The 16,444-nt window shown below is 33.6% G+C and overlaps 1 protein-coding gene across 2 annotated transcripts; it reads right to left on the bottom strand.

Moving 5' to 3' along the window:
• Positions 1–4,643: 4,643 nt before the first annotated feature.
• LOC120090326 (vacuolar-sorting receptor 4-like) lies at positions 4,644–14,874 on the bottom strand. 2 transcript variants are annotated; one of them, XM_039047904.1, is made up of 12 exons: positions 14,348–14,874; positions 12,973–13,665; positions 12,784–12,872; positions 12,592–12,661; positions 12,438–12,521; positions 12,264–12,340; positions 12,091–12,172; positions 11,571–11,656; positions 11,426–11,492; positions 5,980–6,108; positions 5,660–5,769; positions 4,644–5,096 (listed from the first exon to the last, which is right to left on the bottom strand). In XM_039047904.1, exons 1-12 carry the CDS (start codon positions 14,652–14,654, stop codon positions 4,989–4,991), a joined length of 1,902 nt encoding a protein of 633 aa, XP_038903832.1. In that variant the 5' UTR covers positions 14,655–14,874; the 3' UTR covers positions 4,644–4,988. The 2 variants fall into 2 exon arrangements, with proteins under 2 accessions (XP_038903832.1, XP_038903833.1); XM_039047905.1 differs by having other exon boundaries at positions 11,571–11,653.
• Between the last annotated feature and the right edge of the window lie 1,570 nt (positions 14,875–16,444).

The raw sequence follows: 16,444 nt of genomic DNA, 5'->3' as shown, positions 1-16,444 counted from the left end.
ATGATAAACACTAATATGATAGACACTGATAGACTTCTATCAATGTCTATCTATATCACTGATAAAAGTTGTCTATCAGCGTTTATCATTGATAGTTCTAAAATTGTGTTATATTTTGTAAATATTTTCAATTGTTTTATCATTTGAAATAATTTTCCTATAATGTATATCAATATTGCATATCATTATTCTATTATTCTATCATTCTATCATATCATAAATCTCCAAATTTCCCATATTAGATGTTGTTATGATTATTGTTTTAAAATCAATTTCTTCAAATCTAAAATTAACTACTAAGTTTCAAACTCTTTTGAAAAACACTTTAGTTAATGTAGGTGAATTAATTTTATAAATCTCCAAATTTTCCAGTTTAGAAGATTTTATGAAGGTGAATTAATTTTATAAATTTCCAACTTACCCGATTTAAAAGTGATGATTTTTTTTCTTCAATCTTTTTCTTTTTGAAAAAACATGTCCATGATGTAGGTGAACTAATTTTATAAATCTCCAAATTTTCCATATTAGACACTGTTATGATTCAATTTTTTCTTTAAAATTACCAATCTACAATTAATTACTGAGCTTCAAACATTTTTGAAAAACAATTTCCTAATTCTAGATCTGAAATAAGCTATTTGAATTAATTTTATAAATCTCCAAATTTTCCAATTCTAAATTTGAAATTAGCTATTTGAATTAGTTTTATAAATCTCCAAATTACATAAAATTTGATACAATAAAGTTGCAATAGATATAAAATGTACAACAAGATATAGTGCTTATCAAATTTCATAATCAAACTGTATACATACAAAATGTCCGACAAGATATAGTGCTTATCAACGAAAAAAAGAATTTATGAAATAAACAGCAACCCAAAATTACTGGAAAACAAATGTTGAAAACATACGTAAATAACCCAAAAAAGTACTACAAGGGGAGTGGGCCGTAAAAATTGAAATATAACATAACACGAACCTCAAACTAATGGAAGGTTGGATTAATTTGGACTACACAACAAGGACAATGAAAGAAGTCAATAAAAAATTGGGATAAATTATCATTTGATAAAAGAACTTGTTTAGAAAGAAAGGTGATACATATGTTACTTGTATGTTGTCTATGAGTGGAGAATCTAAAGGTTGCTACGTCAAATTTGATATTAAAGCTGAAACAAAAATGATGGACACGTAAGTATAACAAACCATAAGAACTAAGAGGATATAATTTTTCATACCTTAACACCTTCAACAGATGAAAGAACACAATGGTACTCTATCACTCATCAAACAGAGACAAAAGTTGGAAAATGGAGGAGAAGAAAATAAAAGAAAAAGTAAAGTTTGATGGAAACAACTCACCAAATCGAAAAAAAAAAAACCTTGGACATGGAGAACTATCGAGTTATTGAAGGTGCACGAGGAGGAGGTTACATAGGGAAGAGAATGGGAGATGGGTGGTTCAACATTTAGTAGAAGCCCAAAAAATAAGAATAAATTATGTACATATTTGACAGGTCTCAGGTTTTAATTTTATAAAGAATTTTCTACACATGAAACCTTAAAAAATGATCTATATTTCATTAATGTTCAAGTTTTTTTCTTATTTACAAAAATGTCTAATTTTCTTCAAAAAATACAATAAAATTAGGGTTATGTTTTTTAAAATAAGAAAGAGAGAAGAGTTTTAAATGAGGTGCGCTTTTTTAAGGAAAATATATTATATCATAATATTTTTCAAATACTCACAACTTTCGATATTCTTTGATTTCTCACTCAAAACCCTCATATATAGGGATATATATACACTATGACATACATATTATATTCGGTATATAATGTGATATATGCATTTTTTTCTTTTGTCTTTTTTTTTTTTTTTAGCTTTGGTAGAAAATTTGATATATATTGTGATACATGTATTTGTTTATTTGATATAAATGAGAGTTTTTTATTATTACTATTTAGACTTCTTGTATTATGATATATACACATTTTGATTTGTTGAGATTTTTTACTACCTAAATGGTATATATGATATATATTGTGATTTATGTCAACCATTATGCCAATATATAGTTTATGTACCATGATAAGTTTCATATATTGGTTTTATATTGTGATTTATGTCAAGTATTGAGTCAAACTCTAATTTATATATTGTGGTATATTTAATATATTGGTTAGGATATTTTCAAATACCTAACCAATTGTTCCAAGGTATATTTAAAATAACCATGAATCCACCAAATAAACCAATAAGTTAAAGTTGACACATGAAATCAACATAGATAGAAAATAAAATTTCATTAAATACATTTTCTTTCTCCAATTAAACAAAAATAATAAAATCTCAATAAATATATGCATTTTCTCTCTCCTATATTAAGGGAATTTTTTTTTTCCAATGCTACATACTCCTGCCAGCTGCCCACCACATTCAAAGGTATTTTAGTCTGAAATATCTATTAAATCTTATATACGAAAATAAAAAAAAAAAAAAAAAAAAAAAGAGGACATTTATGAAAATAAGTTTTGAAAAGGGATTGAATCTATAATAATCCCTTTTATAAATCATAAATAAATGAACTCAATCCATTTGATGAAATGGTTGAGTCATTTGTGTATATGCAAATAAAGTATGTGAAGTTCAATCAGCAAAAAAATTCAATAAATAGTAGTAGGTGGACCATTAAATAAACAAAATAAGGAGAAATAGAAGATATTGAAAAGTACACAAAAAAAATTATGAGGCACAATGACAATTGCAAACCAAAAATTAAATATTTCATTGGAATTGGACGAAAATAGAACCAAAATCATGCAAGTGTAGTTCAACAAATAAAAAATAAAATAAAATAAAAGTGGGCGGGTCATTGCAATATTGAAAAGTATACACAATTTATGAGGACGACAAACATTGTAAACTAAAATTGAACATTCCATTGAAATTGGACTAAAAAAGGACCAAGTAATCAAGCAAGTGTATCATCTAATACAAATTGAAAGTCATTACAATTAATGAAATTGAAAATTAGAAAAATAAAATTGCAATTTTAGAACATAAAAAAGTTGAAACATAACAAAGAATAATAAAAAAACAAGGAAACACAACAGAGAAGAAAAAAAAAACAATGAAACACAACAGAGAGTTCAAACATACTCAAATTGGTATCAAATAGAGCATAAAAGAAATTGCAATTTTATGAAAAGCAAACTAGCAACTAATACAAATTGAAAGTTAGTACAATAAATGAAATTGAAAATTTTAAAAATTTAAAAATTGCAATTTTAGAACATAAAAAAGTGAAACATAACAGAGAATAACAAAAACAATTAAATACAATAGAGAATAACAAAAACTGGGTAGAAATATAACAAGAGAGTTCAATTATACTCAAATTTCCCATCAAACTGAACATTAAAAAAATTGTAACTTTAGAAAAAGATTCAAGCATACTCAAATTGGCATCAAACAGAACATTATGAAAAGTCAGAACAACATGAAATTGAGATTTTATGAAGAAAGATTCATGTAGAAAAACTCATCATTGGCCTGTTGGGATTTAGAAAACAAACCTTAGGTGGATAGTATTCTCCTCCACCGAGCGTCAATGTCTTCAAACAGTCCCCACCATGCATCCGACGATTGACAACCCAAAGAAAACTGACGATCAAAATCCAACTGTAGAATAGATTATAGGTGAAAGGAGGACCATTGAAGCGACAAGGGACTTGTTGAGCCTTTCATTGAAGTGGCGAAGGGAAAAGGGGACTGATCTGAAAATCAACAGATCTTAAGAGAAACTATGAAGATAAATTGAGAGATCTATTTCAACAAACTGACAGAGAACACATGCAGGGAAGAAATCGATGCAAATTTGGATGACCAAAAGCTTCAAAGATGGACTTGAGGAGAACAAACTAGGGTTTCAAAGTGTTGGTTGAGAGAAAGACGAGAGTCGTGAGAGACGGAGAACCGAAATCCAAATGCTCGCTTTGACGCTAGGGCTTAAGATGAGAGATCTAAGAGTTTGATGATAGGATTTCGGATTTGAGGGTTTGAGACATGTGAGGAAAGGGGAGAGGAGAGAAACGTGTGAGGGAAAAAGGTGAGATACAAAGCATTCGACCGAGTGTGTCACGATTCACAAATTAGGTGTGTTGGACATGTGAAATGGGAGAAATACAAAAAACAGGCTCTACAAAGAGTGAGATGATATTGAATCTCATCTCAATTCATGTTTGGCCTCCAAACAAGTTCTTAAAAGTCGTCTTTTTTTTTTTTTGTTTTTAAAGTTTGGTTTCGTTTTAAAGCCATTGGTAAAAAATAGAAAATTAAGGAAGAAATTTAGAAGTGAATGTAGCGTCTGTAAACTTAATTTTCAAAAACAAAAACAAAAAACTAAAATGATTACCAAACAAGATCTATATTATTAGTTTTCATAAAAAAATATATAGCAGAACTATACCATAGTAGAAAATACTTGGCACATCATCAAAATTGATCTCATCCTTTGTCATTTTGGTCGTACAGTACTATTTTTCTACGGTATTGACACCGACTTTATTCTCATTTTGCTTCGAGATTATGACTCGAAGTTATTTTATGATGAGCACGATTCTCTACTGGTGCAAAGATGAGGCAAAAGCTTGTTTCTTCTCACATGAACAAATAGTAACAACATAATGTAATCATGGAATGAAGTTAAGTTGTTGGCAGATTTCTCAGATGCTTCAAACTAAATCCCTAGCCATACATATACCTAAAGCCTAAGTATCTTTATCTGGTAAAAAAGTTTACAACCTCAAATCATTGAGGGATTTCAATTTGCACTACTTTATTGTCTAATAATGTACATATCATAACATGGCATGAGATCCATGTCCAAAAATTCGACTATCGGCTTAAAGAGCACAACGAAGCATTCCATTTGTAAAGGCATCCTAATCCTAACCCTTGAAATGAAACGATGTTGGCCACTTTCACATGCGGTCCAAGTGGTCCCCGTGGGCGTGATTTGGCACTTCTCCTTGGCTGTCCAGGGGCATATACTGTGCCATAATTGCTCTGATCTCAGAATCCATATACGCCTGCACAAAAAAAATAAAGGGGATTATATTCGTAGCCTAACATAATGTATCGTGTCAGTATAATCTTGGACCTCTAGTCGAGGAGTGAAGATGGGTCCTGCTATATCTGGATATCCTGATCCTAGAAGTCGGGTCGCTAAGTCTTTAGAGAGGATGTTGAAAAATATCATCCCTGTCCTGTCTAATTTAATAATAGAAGCATGCTATCAAGGATGCTCTTTTCGATTGTTTTGGTTCTTTTCATTTTTGCTATTAATGAGAAATAAAGGTAAGGGAATCACATTAAACCAGAATGGACTGGAGAACTGAACTAAAGAGTTTGTTTAGGAGGATGAAATGTAATCAAGATTACTCAGGATTACAATGAAATATTAAATTCAGTGTTGGAATGGGTTCGTGAAGTGTTAAAACCGTAGAAAAGAGGATTAGGTTACGGTCGGAAGAAAATGTAATAGGGGTATCCAAACGAAAGAGAGCAGAAAGGAAATCCTTGTTCTTATATTAGAGTCGACTATACTCAGAACACGAACAGTACAATAGCTGCTACGTTGAAAATAGCTTACCCTTAATCTGTATTTGTACACCATATATGCTCCACCAGCAGCGATAGCCAGGCCAATCAAAATAACCCAAAAGAAACTCCACGATGATTTTGCTGCACTAGCATTCTTACCTGCACAAGATGATGGCAAGACGAAAAACTGTTAAATCTTTCCAATGTTATTGGCTATACTTCTCATTTATTACTCAAATATGCAAACTTTGAGAATTTATTGCATTCAAAAGAACCATGTGTTATGATAACGTGTATTCGATTGTATCAACTTCCAAGTGATAGCACTTGGCACACAACTGTAATTGAATCATCGATATTTATACTCACTTATGCATGTATCATGGTCCCTCATATATAAAAGATCACCACTACAACTACAGTCATAGCTTCCCCACGTATTGGTGCAGCTACATTCGGAACATTGACAAGCCTTCCTCTCCTTGCATTCATTAATATCTGTTTAGCAAAAAGGACAAACAATGTACAAGCTGAATCAGGAGACACTCTTGTAAAGAAGTTCAAAAGTTATAAACTTCAAACATGATCCATTAAGGTTTAGGGAATTAAATTCTTCCCAAATACAATCACTTTTCCAATACATGCTGTCATCAACCTCAGCATCTCAATTTGTATGTAGGATGAAAAAGAAAATCAATCCCAAATATCCCAACATTATCACTAAATCAATACTCAAACAAAAAGAATAACCTTTCTCTGTGACATCGATTTTATCATATATCCAGCATCTTCATTTAATAATGATAACATGAGCTAATTGGGTCAGCTAAAAGCCTAACCAACTAGATCTTTTTCTTCTTTTTATAACTAGGGTATTGGTGACCAGAGCCCTCACTCTTTACCCTTGAAAGTTAGCTAGCAATGATGGTATTGAGCCAAAACCTTTTTAACTTTTCCTTTAAAAGGGTAACCATCAGCATCTGAATGAGAACGCACTCACTTTCTTGCAAATGGAAGATCTATAAAAATATAGGCCAGGGTTGTGAAGTAAAGAGACTAACATAGAAATAAAAGAGGCATAGTTTGTAAACTCTTTCTGTAATGACACAAGTCGAAGCTTAGAACATCAGGATTTGTATCGCTGAATTGAATTCTATCCACCACATCCATGCCCCATGGAAGGACATAACAAAAAGCGTTGCCCATCTTAGAGAATATTTCAACTTCCAAATCAGTTTATGCAATAGACGTTTTAGGGTGTTTGAACGCCAGATCAGTTTGTACAATATAGTCTAGGGAAGCTAGAATCTTCTCCATCTATGAAGGAAAAAGAAGGATTTGGTAGAGAACAACCCTGTTCTCTAGATTTCAGTAGCAGGAATTTGAAAGGTCGACAAGTTTGAACTGCTCCGACTCTCTGAAGCAAACAGCCAAGCCCCATATTTTAAAATCACAATTCTAACCAGAGATTCTACTAAATTTATTGTCCTGGCACCGGATGAAGAGCACACAAACAAAGGCTTGTCGAGTTGCCATTTATCGATAGTAAGCTCCCACAAGGCACCCGCTGCCTTCTGTGAAATGAGTTCTCTAATTCATTACGCCATAACAGTTGGCAAATTTTGGATAAGAGCTTTCAGTAAAGCTATAAGAAAACATAATCTGTGAACCACCCTGCGTGTCAAACATATTCTGTCATGACAATTTTATACCATAAGAGTATAACTTTCCCTCAATTGGTCTTGGAGTGGTATCCTTTTATAAAAAGGAAGTAGAATCTCAATCAAAACTAATTGCTATAAGAGAAGTAACCTATGTATTTTATAAAGATTGTATGGGCCTTCTTGTTAATAGAAACTTTTGCTCAGTGATTCTTCCACTGGGAAGCTTTGAGCCTGCTCTGTTGGATCTTTTCTCTCTGTCGGATTTCAAGGTGTCTTTCCCAAAAGATAGAGAATAAGATATTCACCTGTGAGTTCGATTGACAGAACAAGGGAAGAGTGGTCCGTTTGACAGAGATGCACTGAAACAGATCATTCTCGATCACTGGAGAGGAAGTCATTATCGTGTGGCTATGAAGCATAGACACAGATACGGTTACACAATACGGATACGATCGGATACGGCGATTCGTCAATTTCTAAAAAACTAAGATACGGATACGTCTAAGGATGCGTCATTTTTTTATATATTTTCTTAATATATATATTTCTAAAAAACGAGGATACCGATACGTTGAAGTTGCATTTTTTTTTCTTTAAAAAAATCTAGGATATAGATAAATTTAGCATACAAGTTAATAACAATAGCATAAAATAGAATACAAACACTAAAATACAATACAAAAAAAGCAACATCTAAGAAGTTGAAGTACAATAGTTAATAAAATGCAATAGAAAAGTGACTCATATGGCAAAGAAGAAGAAGAAGATTAGAGAGAGAAGTATAAAGATAAACGAAGAACTTATTGTTGAAGATATACAAATGATTTATATTTTGGTGGACTTTGTGGGGATTCAAATGTGAAGATGGAGATTAGATGATTCTAATCTAGAGTTTGGTTCGTTATTTATTTTTTTTTTTTTTAGTTTTGGACTCGAGTAGTGAGTTTTTTAAATAGGTTGCCTAATCTTAGATTGAGAAATATTATATGAGTTACTTGTCTTTTTTCTTTTAAAAAAAAAAAATGCATAGAAATAGATACGTTAAATCGTGTGTTAGATATGTATCTGGAAAGTATCTGAAAGTATAGATACGTCAAATCGCGTGTCAGATACGTATCTGGGAAGTATCTGGAAGTATCAGTATTCGATACGTGTCTGAGACTGATATTTTGCCTCATATAAAGTATCTTTGCTTCATAGTCGTATGGTTGATCGATGCGCTGGAGGAAGTCATTCAAGCACCAAGACCTAAAAAATTCTTCAGAAAGTCCTTTTGCAATGGAGGCTTCATTTGGATTCAGAAAAACAACAAACAAGAGAGGTAGCTTCCTGGAAATCACAAAGGTGTTAAACTCGGGGAAAAAAAGGAAACCTTGTGGTGTCGTCTGAGGAGGATTTCAGAGGCTGGGAGTGTTTTCGAAATTTGCTAATCGATTTCCTTAATGGAAAGGAGAACCAGGCCACTCGCACTGAAAGTAGAAAACCTAACCATTCCTACACAGCCACGATCCAGGTGAACACCTCAGCTCTTAGATGTCCCCCCACGCAAAATGTACCCTGTCCCAGAGCTTCCTTGTCTGATGATCAGAAAGGAGGTGAGGAAAATCTGCTGGGACGACAACTGATTGTCACTAAACGAGACTTCCACGATGACTGGAGTAGAATCCTGGAACTAATCCAACTCCAAACCCAACACTCCTTTATTATAAACCCTTTTCTCCCCAATAAAGCCCTTTCGAAATGCCCAGAAGCTGATTTTGCTAGACTCCTTGCCATGAATAAAGGGCAGGTTACTTTTGGCCGATTACTCTGAAAATGGAGAGATGGGACACACTTAAACACGGAAGAAGGGGAATGGTTCCTTCATATGGGGGGTGGATCAAATTTTGTAACCTCCCTTGATGGAAGGGTAGGGTATTCAAGGCGGTAGGTGACCTGTTTGGCGGTTTTGTGGACTTTGCTGATGAGAATTCAAGTCTCATTGATTGTACCGAAGCTAGTATTAAAGTTAAATGGAATTATTTCGGATTTATTCCTGCCGACTTCGTCTTGAAGTTTGGAGATGAGAATTTTTTGGTGTTATGACGTTCTAGGATGCCAACCTTTTTGTCAACCGAGCCGTCGGAATCCATGGCACTTTCACACCGGAGCAAGCAGCTTCGTTCTACGAAGAACCCGAATACCCAGACCCGAACCCAATAGGCATTTGGCGTGTTGAACGGTTTGAGGAATGCCTAACGCTTGATGTGACTAAGGCTATGAAGTTTTGTATGTCGGACTAGAAGATGCAGAAAAACCGAAATTTCCTCCAAGGCAGGTCTGAGCTTCTCGAGGAGACACCTAACAAAGAGTAGTTGGATCTGGGGCATTCTAATTCTGAAAGAGCCTCACCCGTGGGCCCAAGCCTAACCTTTTGTTCTGAAGATATTAAGAGAAAAGGAAAGGCGAAATTAAAGGATCTCTCCCTTGGACCGCGTAGTGGTCCAACTACAAAAGGTATTATTATCCGTGATAGGCCCCATTCCCCTAGTGGACCAGGCCTTAAAGCCCAGAAGCGCAGAGAGATTAAATTCTCTGATAAGAATGAAGTTCACCTCTTAACAAAAGGAGTGATCCGTACCACGAAGGAAGGGAATACTTCCTTTCCAAAGTCGAAAAACGACGACTACAATCCGAAGCATTCTTCTGAAATCTCCTTCTCGAGCCCTGGAAGTTTGATTTCACAAAATCAATTCTCTCTTTTAGATGAAGATTCTTTGGAGCTTTCTACGAACTACCAGAGCGTGTCCACAAAAGTATGGATGAGGGTAAAATCAAATTGTAGCGGTTAGCAATGCGTCTCCCATTTCTGAGCAAGTGCCGGACTCGACAGAAATTGATAGTGATATAGAGCTCCAGCCCACGGCCTCTTCCCCAAAACCCTTTCCTTTGAGTAAAGAAGTGGTGGAAACACTCTTAGAACATAACTTGTGTATTTGTGCAATCTCGAGAAAGAATAACGGACAAAGAAAGGGTGGGGCCTCAAGCAGAAAACTTACCCGGGAAGTTTTCATCAGCAGTTGGGAAAAGGAAGCGGTAGCGGCCATAGATGTTACGTCTCAAGGAATTGCCATCTCTCCATGTTAACTTTGTCTTGGAATGTGAGGGGTCTCAATGCTCGCCCTAAAAGAGCTGTGTTGAAGGATTTATTGGTGAACTTCAACCCTGACATAGTCATCTTACAGAGTCCAAGGTGAGTAACATTGATAGGAAGTTAGTGAAATCTGTTTGGAGTAGTCATCATATCGGTTGATGTCCCTTGATGCCATTGGGTCCTTGGGTGGGGTCCTAATTATGTGGAAGGAAGATTCGATTACCATGGCCAATTCAATTCAAGGCTAGTTCTCCCTCTCAATCCTTTGTAGAACTAATGCTGACTTTGTTGGTTGGCTTACAGGCATGTATGACCCTTCTTCCTACAGAAATAAAGACAAGTTTTGGCAGGAGCTCTCGGATCTGTATGCCCATTGCAACAACCACCAGTGTCTTGGAGGGGGCTTTAATGTGGTTAGATGGAGTAATGATAAAAGCTCAGGGAGCAACTACACCAAAAGTATGAATTGTTTTAACAACCTTATTGAAGATTTTGACTTAGTTGATATTTCCTTCCGGAACGGTATCTTTTCGTGGTCTAGATCTGGACTAAGACCCACGGCTTCCAAGATAGACCATTTTCTGCTTTCTCAGCCTTGGGTTGAGTTCTTTAGAGAAGTCAAGGTTGACAGATTCTCGAGGGTTACCTCTAACCACTTCCCTATCCTACTCTCACTAGGTAACCTCCTAATGTCATTTACTCCTTAATTAATATTAATTTTCACTTGTCAAGTCTCCTACAAATTTTCAAACCCACAAGTGAAGGAAAATGTTCATTTTTTGTATCCAACATATTTGGACTATATAAACGTACAAGTAATTACAATAAATTCATTCAATCACCCTTTATCATCAATGGAAACGAAAAGAATCCTCAGGGTGATAAGTGATAACCACCTAAGCACATGGAGTAGAAATGTTTATTTCATTAACAAAAACAAACTTTCTTCAAGATTGGAAAAACAATCAAGATTTAGAAAACCATGAATGGAGCATGTCATGAATCAAAGTTTGTTTACCTTCACAAGTCTTGACACCATCACCTCTAAATCCTGGAGGACATTTACATTTAACCTCCCCATTATCCTGTTACAATAACAAGAAAATTTATAATCAACAAACCCAATGAGGAAAAAGCAACAAAAAAATGGTTGGATAACTAACCACACAAGCAGACATTGAAAGTCCATTACGACTTTCTTGCCAACAGCCACCATTATTTACGTTGCACCTTCCAGGCCCTCTAGCTACTAGCCCAAGAGAGAGAGAGAGAAGATCTATTAGGTTGTACACATTTAAAATTTGAAAACAAAATTGAATAGAAATTGAAGTTCATGACTAAACATATTTGTTGAAAAACCTAAGCTAGTGTTAAGGATAAAAAATTTATTTGTATGCATGAGAAAAATATTTTCTACTTACTAACAATATTAGCTATTATTATGTTGTGACAAACTTAACAGCTTAAAGTCCATCGCCAACAGGGTGACAATAAATTAGGGCACAAAATGGTATTTCTTGTAAGTAAAGCAGTGGTCTCTGCAACTGTAATAGGTTTGCAAAGCAATAGCTACTTGTAATTTGTTACAGATGATGAACAGTTAAACGAAAAGATCCCACTGTAGAATAATGTTCTATCACCTTTCTTACAGAAAAAGAAAATGACAAAGCAGATTGTGCCTACCTTCACATATGGTGTAACCATCTCCTTTAAGCTGCACTCCATCTACCAGGGGGCACTCACAAACCCTCCCACGGTAGGTATCCTGAATGGATGCTCAAAATATTCATTGACAACAAAATCTATCAAATAACTATATAGAAACTGGATATATGGACGAATAGTTTTCTTCCTACCTTGCAAGCTGTGAGATTGGCTGTTTTATCCTGCCAACAACCACCATTATTCTCCAAGCATTCATTTGTCTCAATATCTGCAATGAATTTTAGCCCACTTGAGAGTTTTATTTTTGCCTATACTGACATATCAACAAAATCAATTTATACGTGTAAAGAGAAAAGACAACTTACCACTACTCAAACAAATAGATGGTTCAGTGGCTTCCTCAAAACCTGCACATATGGCCTTAAGAACAGCACCCTTTGCCAGCTTTCCTGCATGGACAAAACTAAGCTTAGGAAACAGCCAATATTTTATCCAAGGATGGTAAGCACAAGAACAAACCTCGATACTGTCGATTATTGACCACAAGTGTTGGCAATATGGTTACATCACCTCTTGATCCCTTCCCAATCTAAACTCAATACATTTTCAAGCATGATACTGCTGTTAGTATCAAATTAATAGTTGCAAACAATGAACTTCAAACATTATTTTTTCAAAAGTAGCATGCTTCCCTCCTGAAGGAAGGCATACCTGAGCTTGTTGCTCTTCTTTGAGGACAGGATTTTCAGAATCAGCATCTGGGTCTCCCATACACTTCTCTATCGTGTCTATATCAAGCCCTGTACAAATTGTCAGACAAATATCAAGGTGGATTCACCATGATAAATGGCCAATCACGATCCTTCACAACATAAAAAATAGAAAGCACAATTCACCAACCAAGTGATTTGATTACAGAGTGAGCACATTCCTTGTTGTACTTTTTCTCCTTCATGGGACATCGAATTTGAAAATCAGTTACATAGTCCCACCAAATCCAGGGTTTTCCAGTATTATTTGCAGCTCTGAAAACACATAGCTGTCTCAGGTTTTCAATAACCACATCTTTTCCATCATATCCTGAACTAAAATCCTGCTCTGGGTCGGGAGCACAGTATCTTCCATGATTGATGCACTGTGATTTGCATTGTCTGCTTAAGGTGAATGCCTGGGGACAGAACCAAGTTATATAATGTGGCGTAAACTGAGTATACCGACGCCTCTCAAGTATCTGAGCAGCACCCTTGAAATCTTTCAAAAATTCCATCAACATGTCACATTTAAACCCACATTCATCATTACTATTAGTCCAGAGCTCATATTCCACACGATCATCAGGATGTGGAACAGCTTCTCTCCAATCAAGACTCAGGCTGACCATTTCCCCAGCATTGATTTCTTTCTTTAATTGTTCACTGAAACCCTTTCTTATAAGTGCAGATGGTATTGTTATATTTTCTACATATGTTGCCGTTGAACCATCCTCCTCTGGTGAGTCCATAGTAATTAATGGCTCATCAAGGTGGTCTGCAACAAGAACTGCAGAAGCACCTACCTTTTGGGCATTCCAAACCTTAAGAGCAAATAAACAATCTGGAAAAAGACAACAAAATAAGATATCAGACAAGTTGCTAAGATATTAAAAGGGGTTGTCACAGGGTTCACAAGAAAATCTGCAAGTTGAAAAGATAAAAGAACAAATAGTTCAGCAAAAGTACATCAAAATATACATAAAATAAATAAATCAGATGTTGAGCCGATCAGTTACTTCGATGGTATGTGCAAGATTTTTTTTTATTTTTTATTTTTTATTTTTTACTCAAAAAAATCCAGAATTTTGAGCAAAGAAAGAAACAAGTTACAACTAAAAAGTCTAAAAGCCTTGAGTATACCATATGCTCTAAAAAACCCAATATGCAAGAGCAATGAAAGCACAACTATAGCCCAGGTTTCTAAGAGTGATAGAAAAAAAAAATAAAATTTTGAACACCATCTCACAATCGGCCATGAGAAGCCACCAGAATGTAACCGAGCCAAAAACCAAATTCAACTTAACTAGAACTATGAAAAACAAAAACTAACAAACCATAAAGACCTCAAACCCAGGAAGTAGGTAAATCAACCAGAAGGGTGCTCTTCATAAGCGAAATCAAACCCATTCTAAATTACTTCCTAGATCAACAAAAGGGTAACTCATAATCACCAACAACAAATCAATTTTACCTTAAAACACACAAAGGAACAACAATCACAAGAACCCCAAAACAAAAGTTACCTCCACGATCGACCATAACGAATATAGGGAGAGACCCTGGCTTCGACTGGAACGAGATATGAAAATCACTGAAGTCTTTACAACCTTTCTGATTCTCCTTTGGATAAACCACCACACCAGCCAAGCTACCTCCATACTGAGGAATCCCAAAATTTCCAATGGCAGAATCGTAAGTTCCTCTGATTTTCTCAGGAGAAGTCACCCTCAAGCTGTTTTTTTCCACTACAAACCTCGCCATACAAAGGGGAACCAGAGAGAGCAACAGAAGCCATGGAAATAGAAAGAAACCCAGATTTTGATGCCCCATTAAGGAAAAATTAGTGGGTTTTGCTCAATTTCTAGATTTGATTCTAAATCTAGCAAGAAATAGAGAAGCACACACCTGAAAGCTACCCAGTTTCTTCAATTTCAGTTCATCTAAGCTTTATTATGCCATAAAGGAAAGAGGAAATATGCTTCAGCGGGTTTCGCTGAAGAGCTCTTGAAAGAAGAAGAGATGAAGTTTGAGCATTTATTTATTTTGAATTATTGTTTTTTTTATATAGGGAGGTTTACTTTAATAGTATGATTTTTTTATATATTTTTTTAAAGTTATTTATCTTAATATAATAATCTTTCTGATCCACAGTTGATTATTTTAATTACGGTAGTTGAATTGAAATTTGGAAGTACATTATCTTTTTTTTAAAATATTAATTTTTTAATCCAATTTTTTAAAAAATAATTGTCAAACATGAAAAGTTAAAAATAATTTTGTAAAGTTATAGAAACAAATATTTATTTAAAGAAAACTGGATTTTCTTTTTTTGACACAACTAGATTTTTTTAGATGAAATGAAACGTGTTTGAATAGTTTATGTCAATTTGTCTTTTCTTTAATTTGTTTTTTTCCCTATGAATTTAAATTATTGTTTTTTTTTTAAATGAAAAGATAAGGTTGAAAAAAAATGTGAAACTTGTTTTGTCTAAGACCATTTAATTCTAGCTTTTTAATTTTAAAAAACAAACAATTATTTTAACCTTTACGATTATTGACTAACTGCCAACCATTTTTTCTTCTTTTATAGAAATGTATAATCAATCTAAAGTTTAATTAATGAAATAGTTTTTTGTTTTAAGAATAATTTAGTTATGGTTAAATTATGATGTTGATATTTGAACTTTTAAGTTTGTATTTATTTAATTCATAAATTTTGAGTGATTCTAAAATGGTTAAAATCATTTTTGTCATTTCCAAAAATCATTTACAAAATGCTTTTAATCATTTAAATCAATCGTATAAAAAATGTATTTCAAAGTGTAAAATTAAATATTAAATTGATTTTGAAGGTCAAATATGTGTTTCAGAGTGATTTTAAATATGATAAAAGTGATTGTAATCATTTCAAAATCACTCTCAAATATGTTCGTAGTGGTCTTGAACCTTCAATTTTACATCATATATAGATTTTTAAACTTTCAATTTCAAGTCTATTTAAATTACTAAACTTTAAAAATTGTCTAATAGATCCTTAAATATTCAATTTTATTTATATGATTTTTTTTAAAAAAAATGTATATATCAAGGACTTTTAAAATGCAAACTTAAGAGTTTATAAATCTCTTAAACACAAAATTTAAATTTTGAGATACACAAAATTGAAAGTTCTACCTATTAGACATTTTTAAAAATTTAAAGATTAAACTGACTAAAATATAAAGATTGAGAGACTAAACTTGTAATTTGACCTTTAGCTATTCGTATATACTTGGGTTTGTTTAGACTACCTTTGAAAAAAATGTACTTTTCATAAATGCATTTTCTTTTAAACACGAAACATTATTATTTCTAACTTAAAACGTATTTTATTTTACAAAACTAATCTCTTTTTTAAAACTTGATTTTCTAACATCTTTCTTATTCTTTTTCATATTTTAATTTGAGGGCTTTACATCATGAAAAGTCCATTTTATCCTTCATTATGGGGGTCATCTACTTAAAATTGGAAAAAGTAAGAAAAATGTTACGAAATTGTTATTTCTTACCTAAAAAGGTTTTTTTTTTTTCTTTCAAAACTAACATCTTTTCTAAAATCTAGTTTTTCTAACATCTTTTCC

The sequence above is a fragment of the Benincasa hispida genome, chromosome 11, assembly GCF_009727055.1.
Source record: "Benincasa hispida cultivar B227 chromosome 11, ASM972705v1, whole genome shotgun sequence".
NCBI classification, from domain to species: Eukaryota; Viridiplantae; Streptophyta; class Magnoliopsida; order Cucurbitales; family Cucurbitaceae; genus Benincasa; species Benincasa hispida.
This window is presented reverse-complemented; position numbering and strand designations above follow the sequence as displayed.

Coding starts and splice junctions, on each gene's coding strand:
- LOC120090326 (XM_039047904.1), bottom strand. CDS start 14,654: ATGGGGCATCAAAATCTGGGTTTCTTTCTATTTCCATGGCTTCTGTTG. Junction 12,873..12,972: donor CTCTGTAATCAAATCACTTG/GTTGGTGAATTG, acceptor CAATTTGTACAG/GGCTTGATATAGACACGATA. Junction 12,662..12,783: donor AAGAAGAGCAACAAGCTCAG/GTATGCCTTCCT, acceptor TATTGAGTTTAG/ATTGGGAAGGGATCAAGAGG.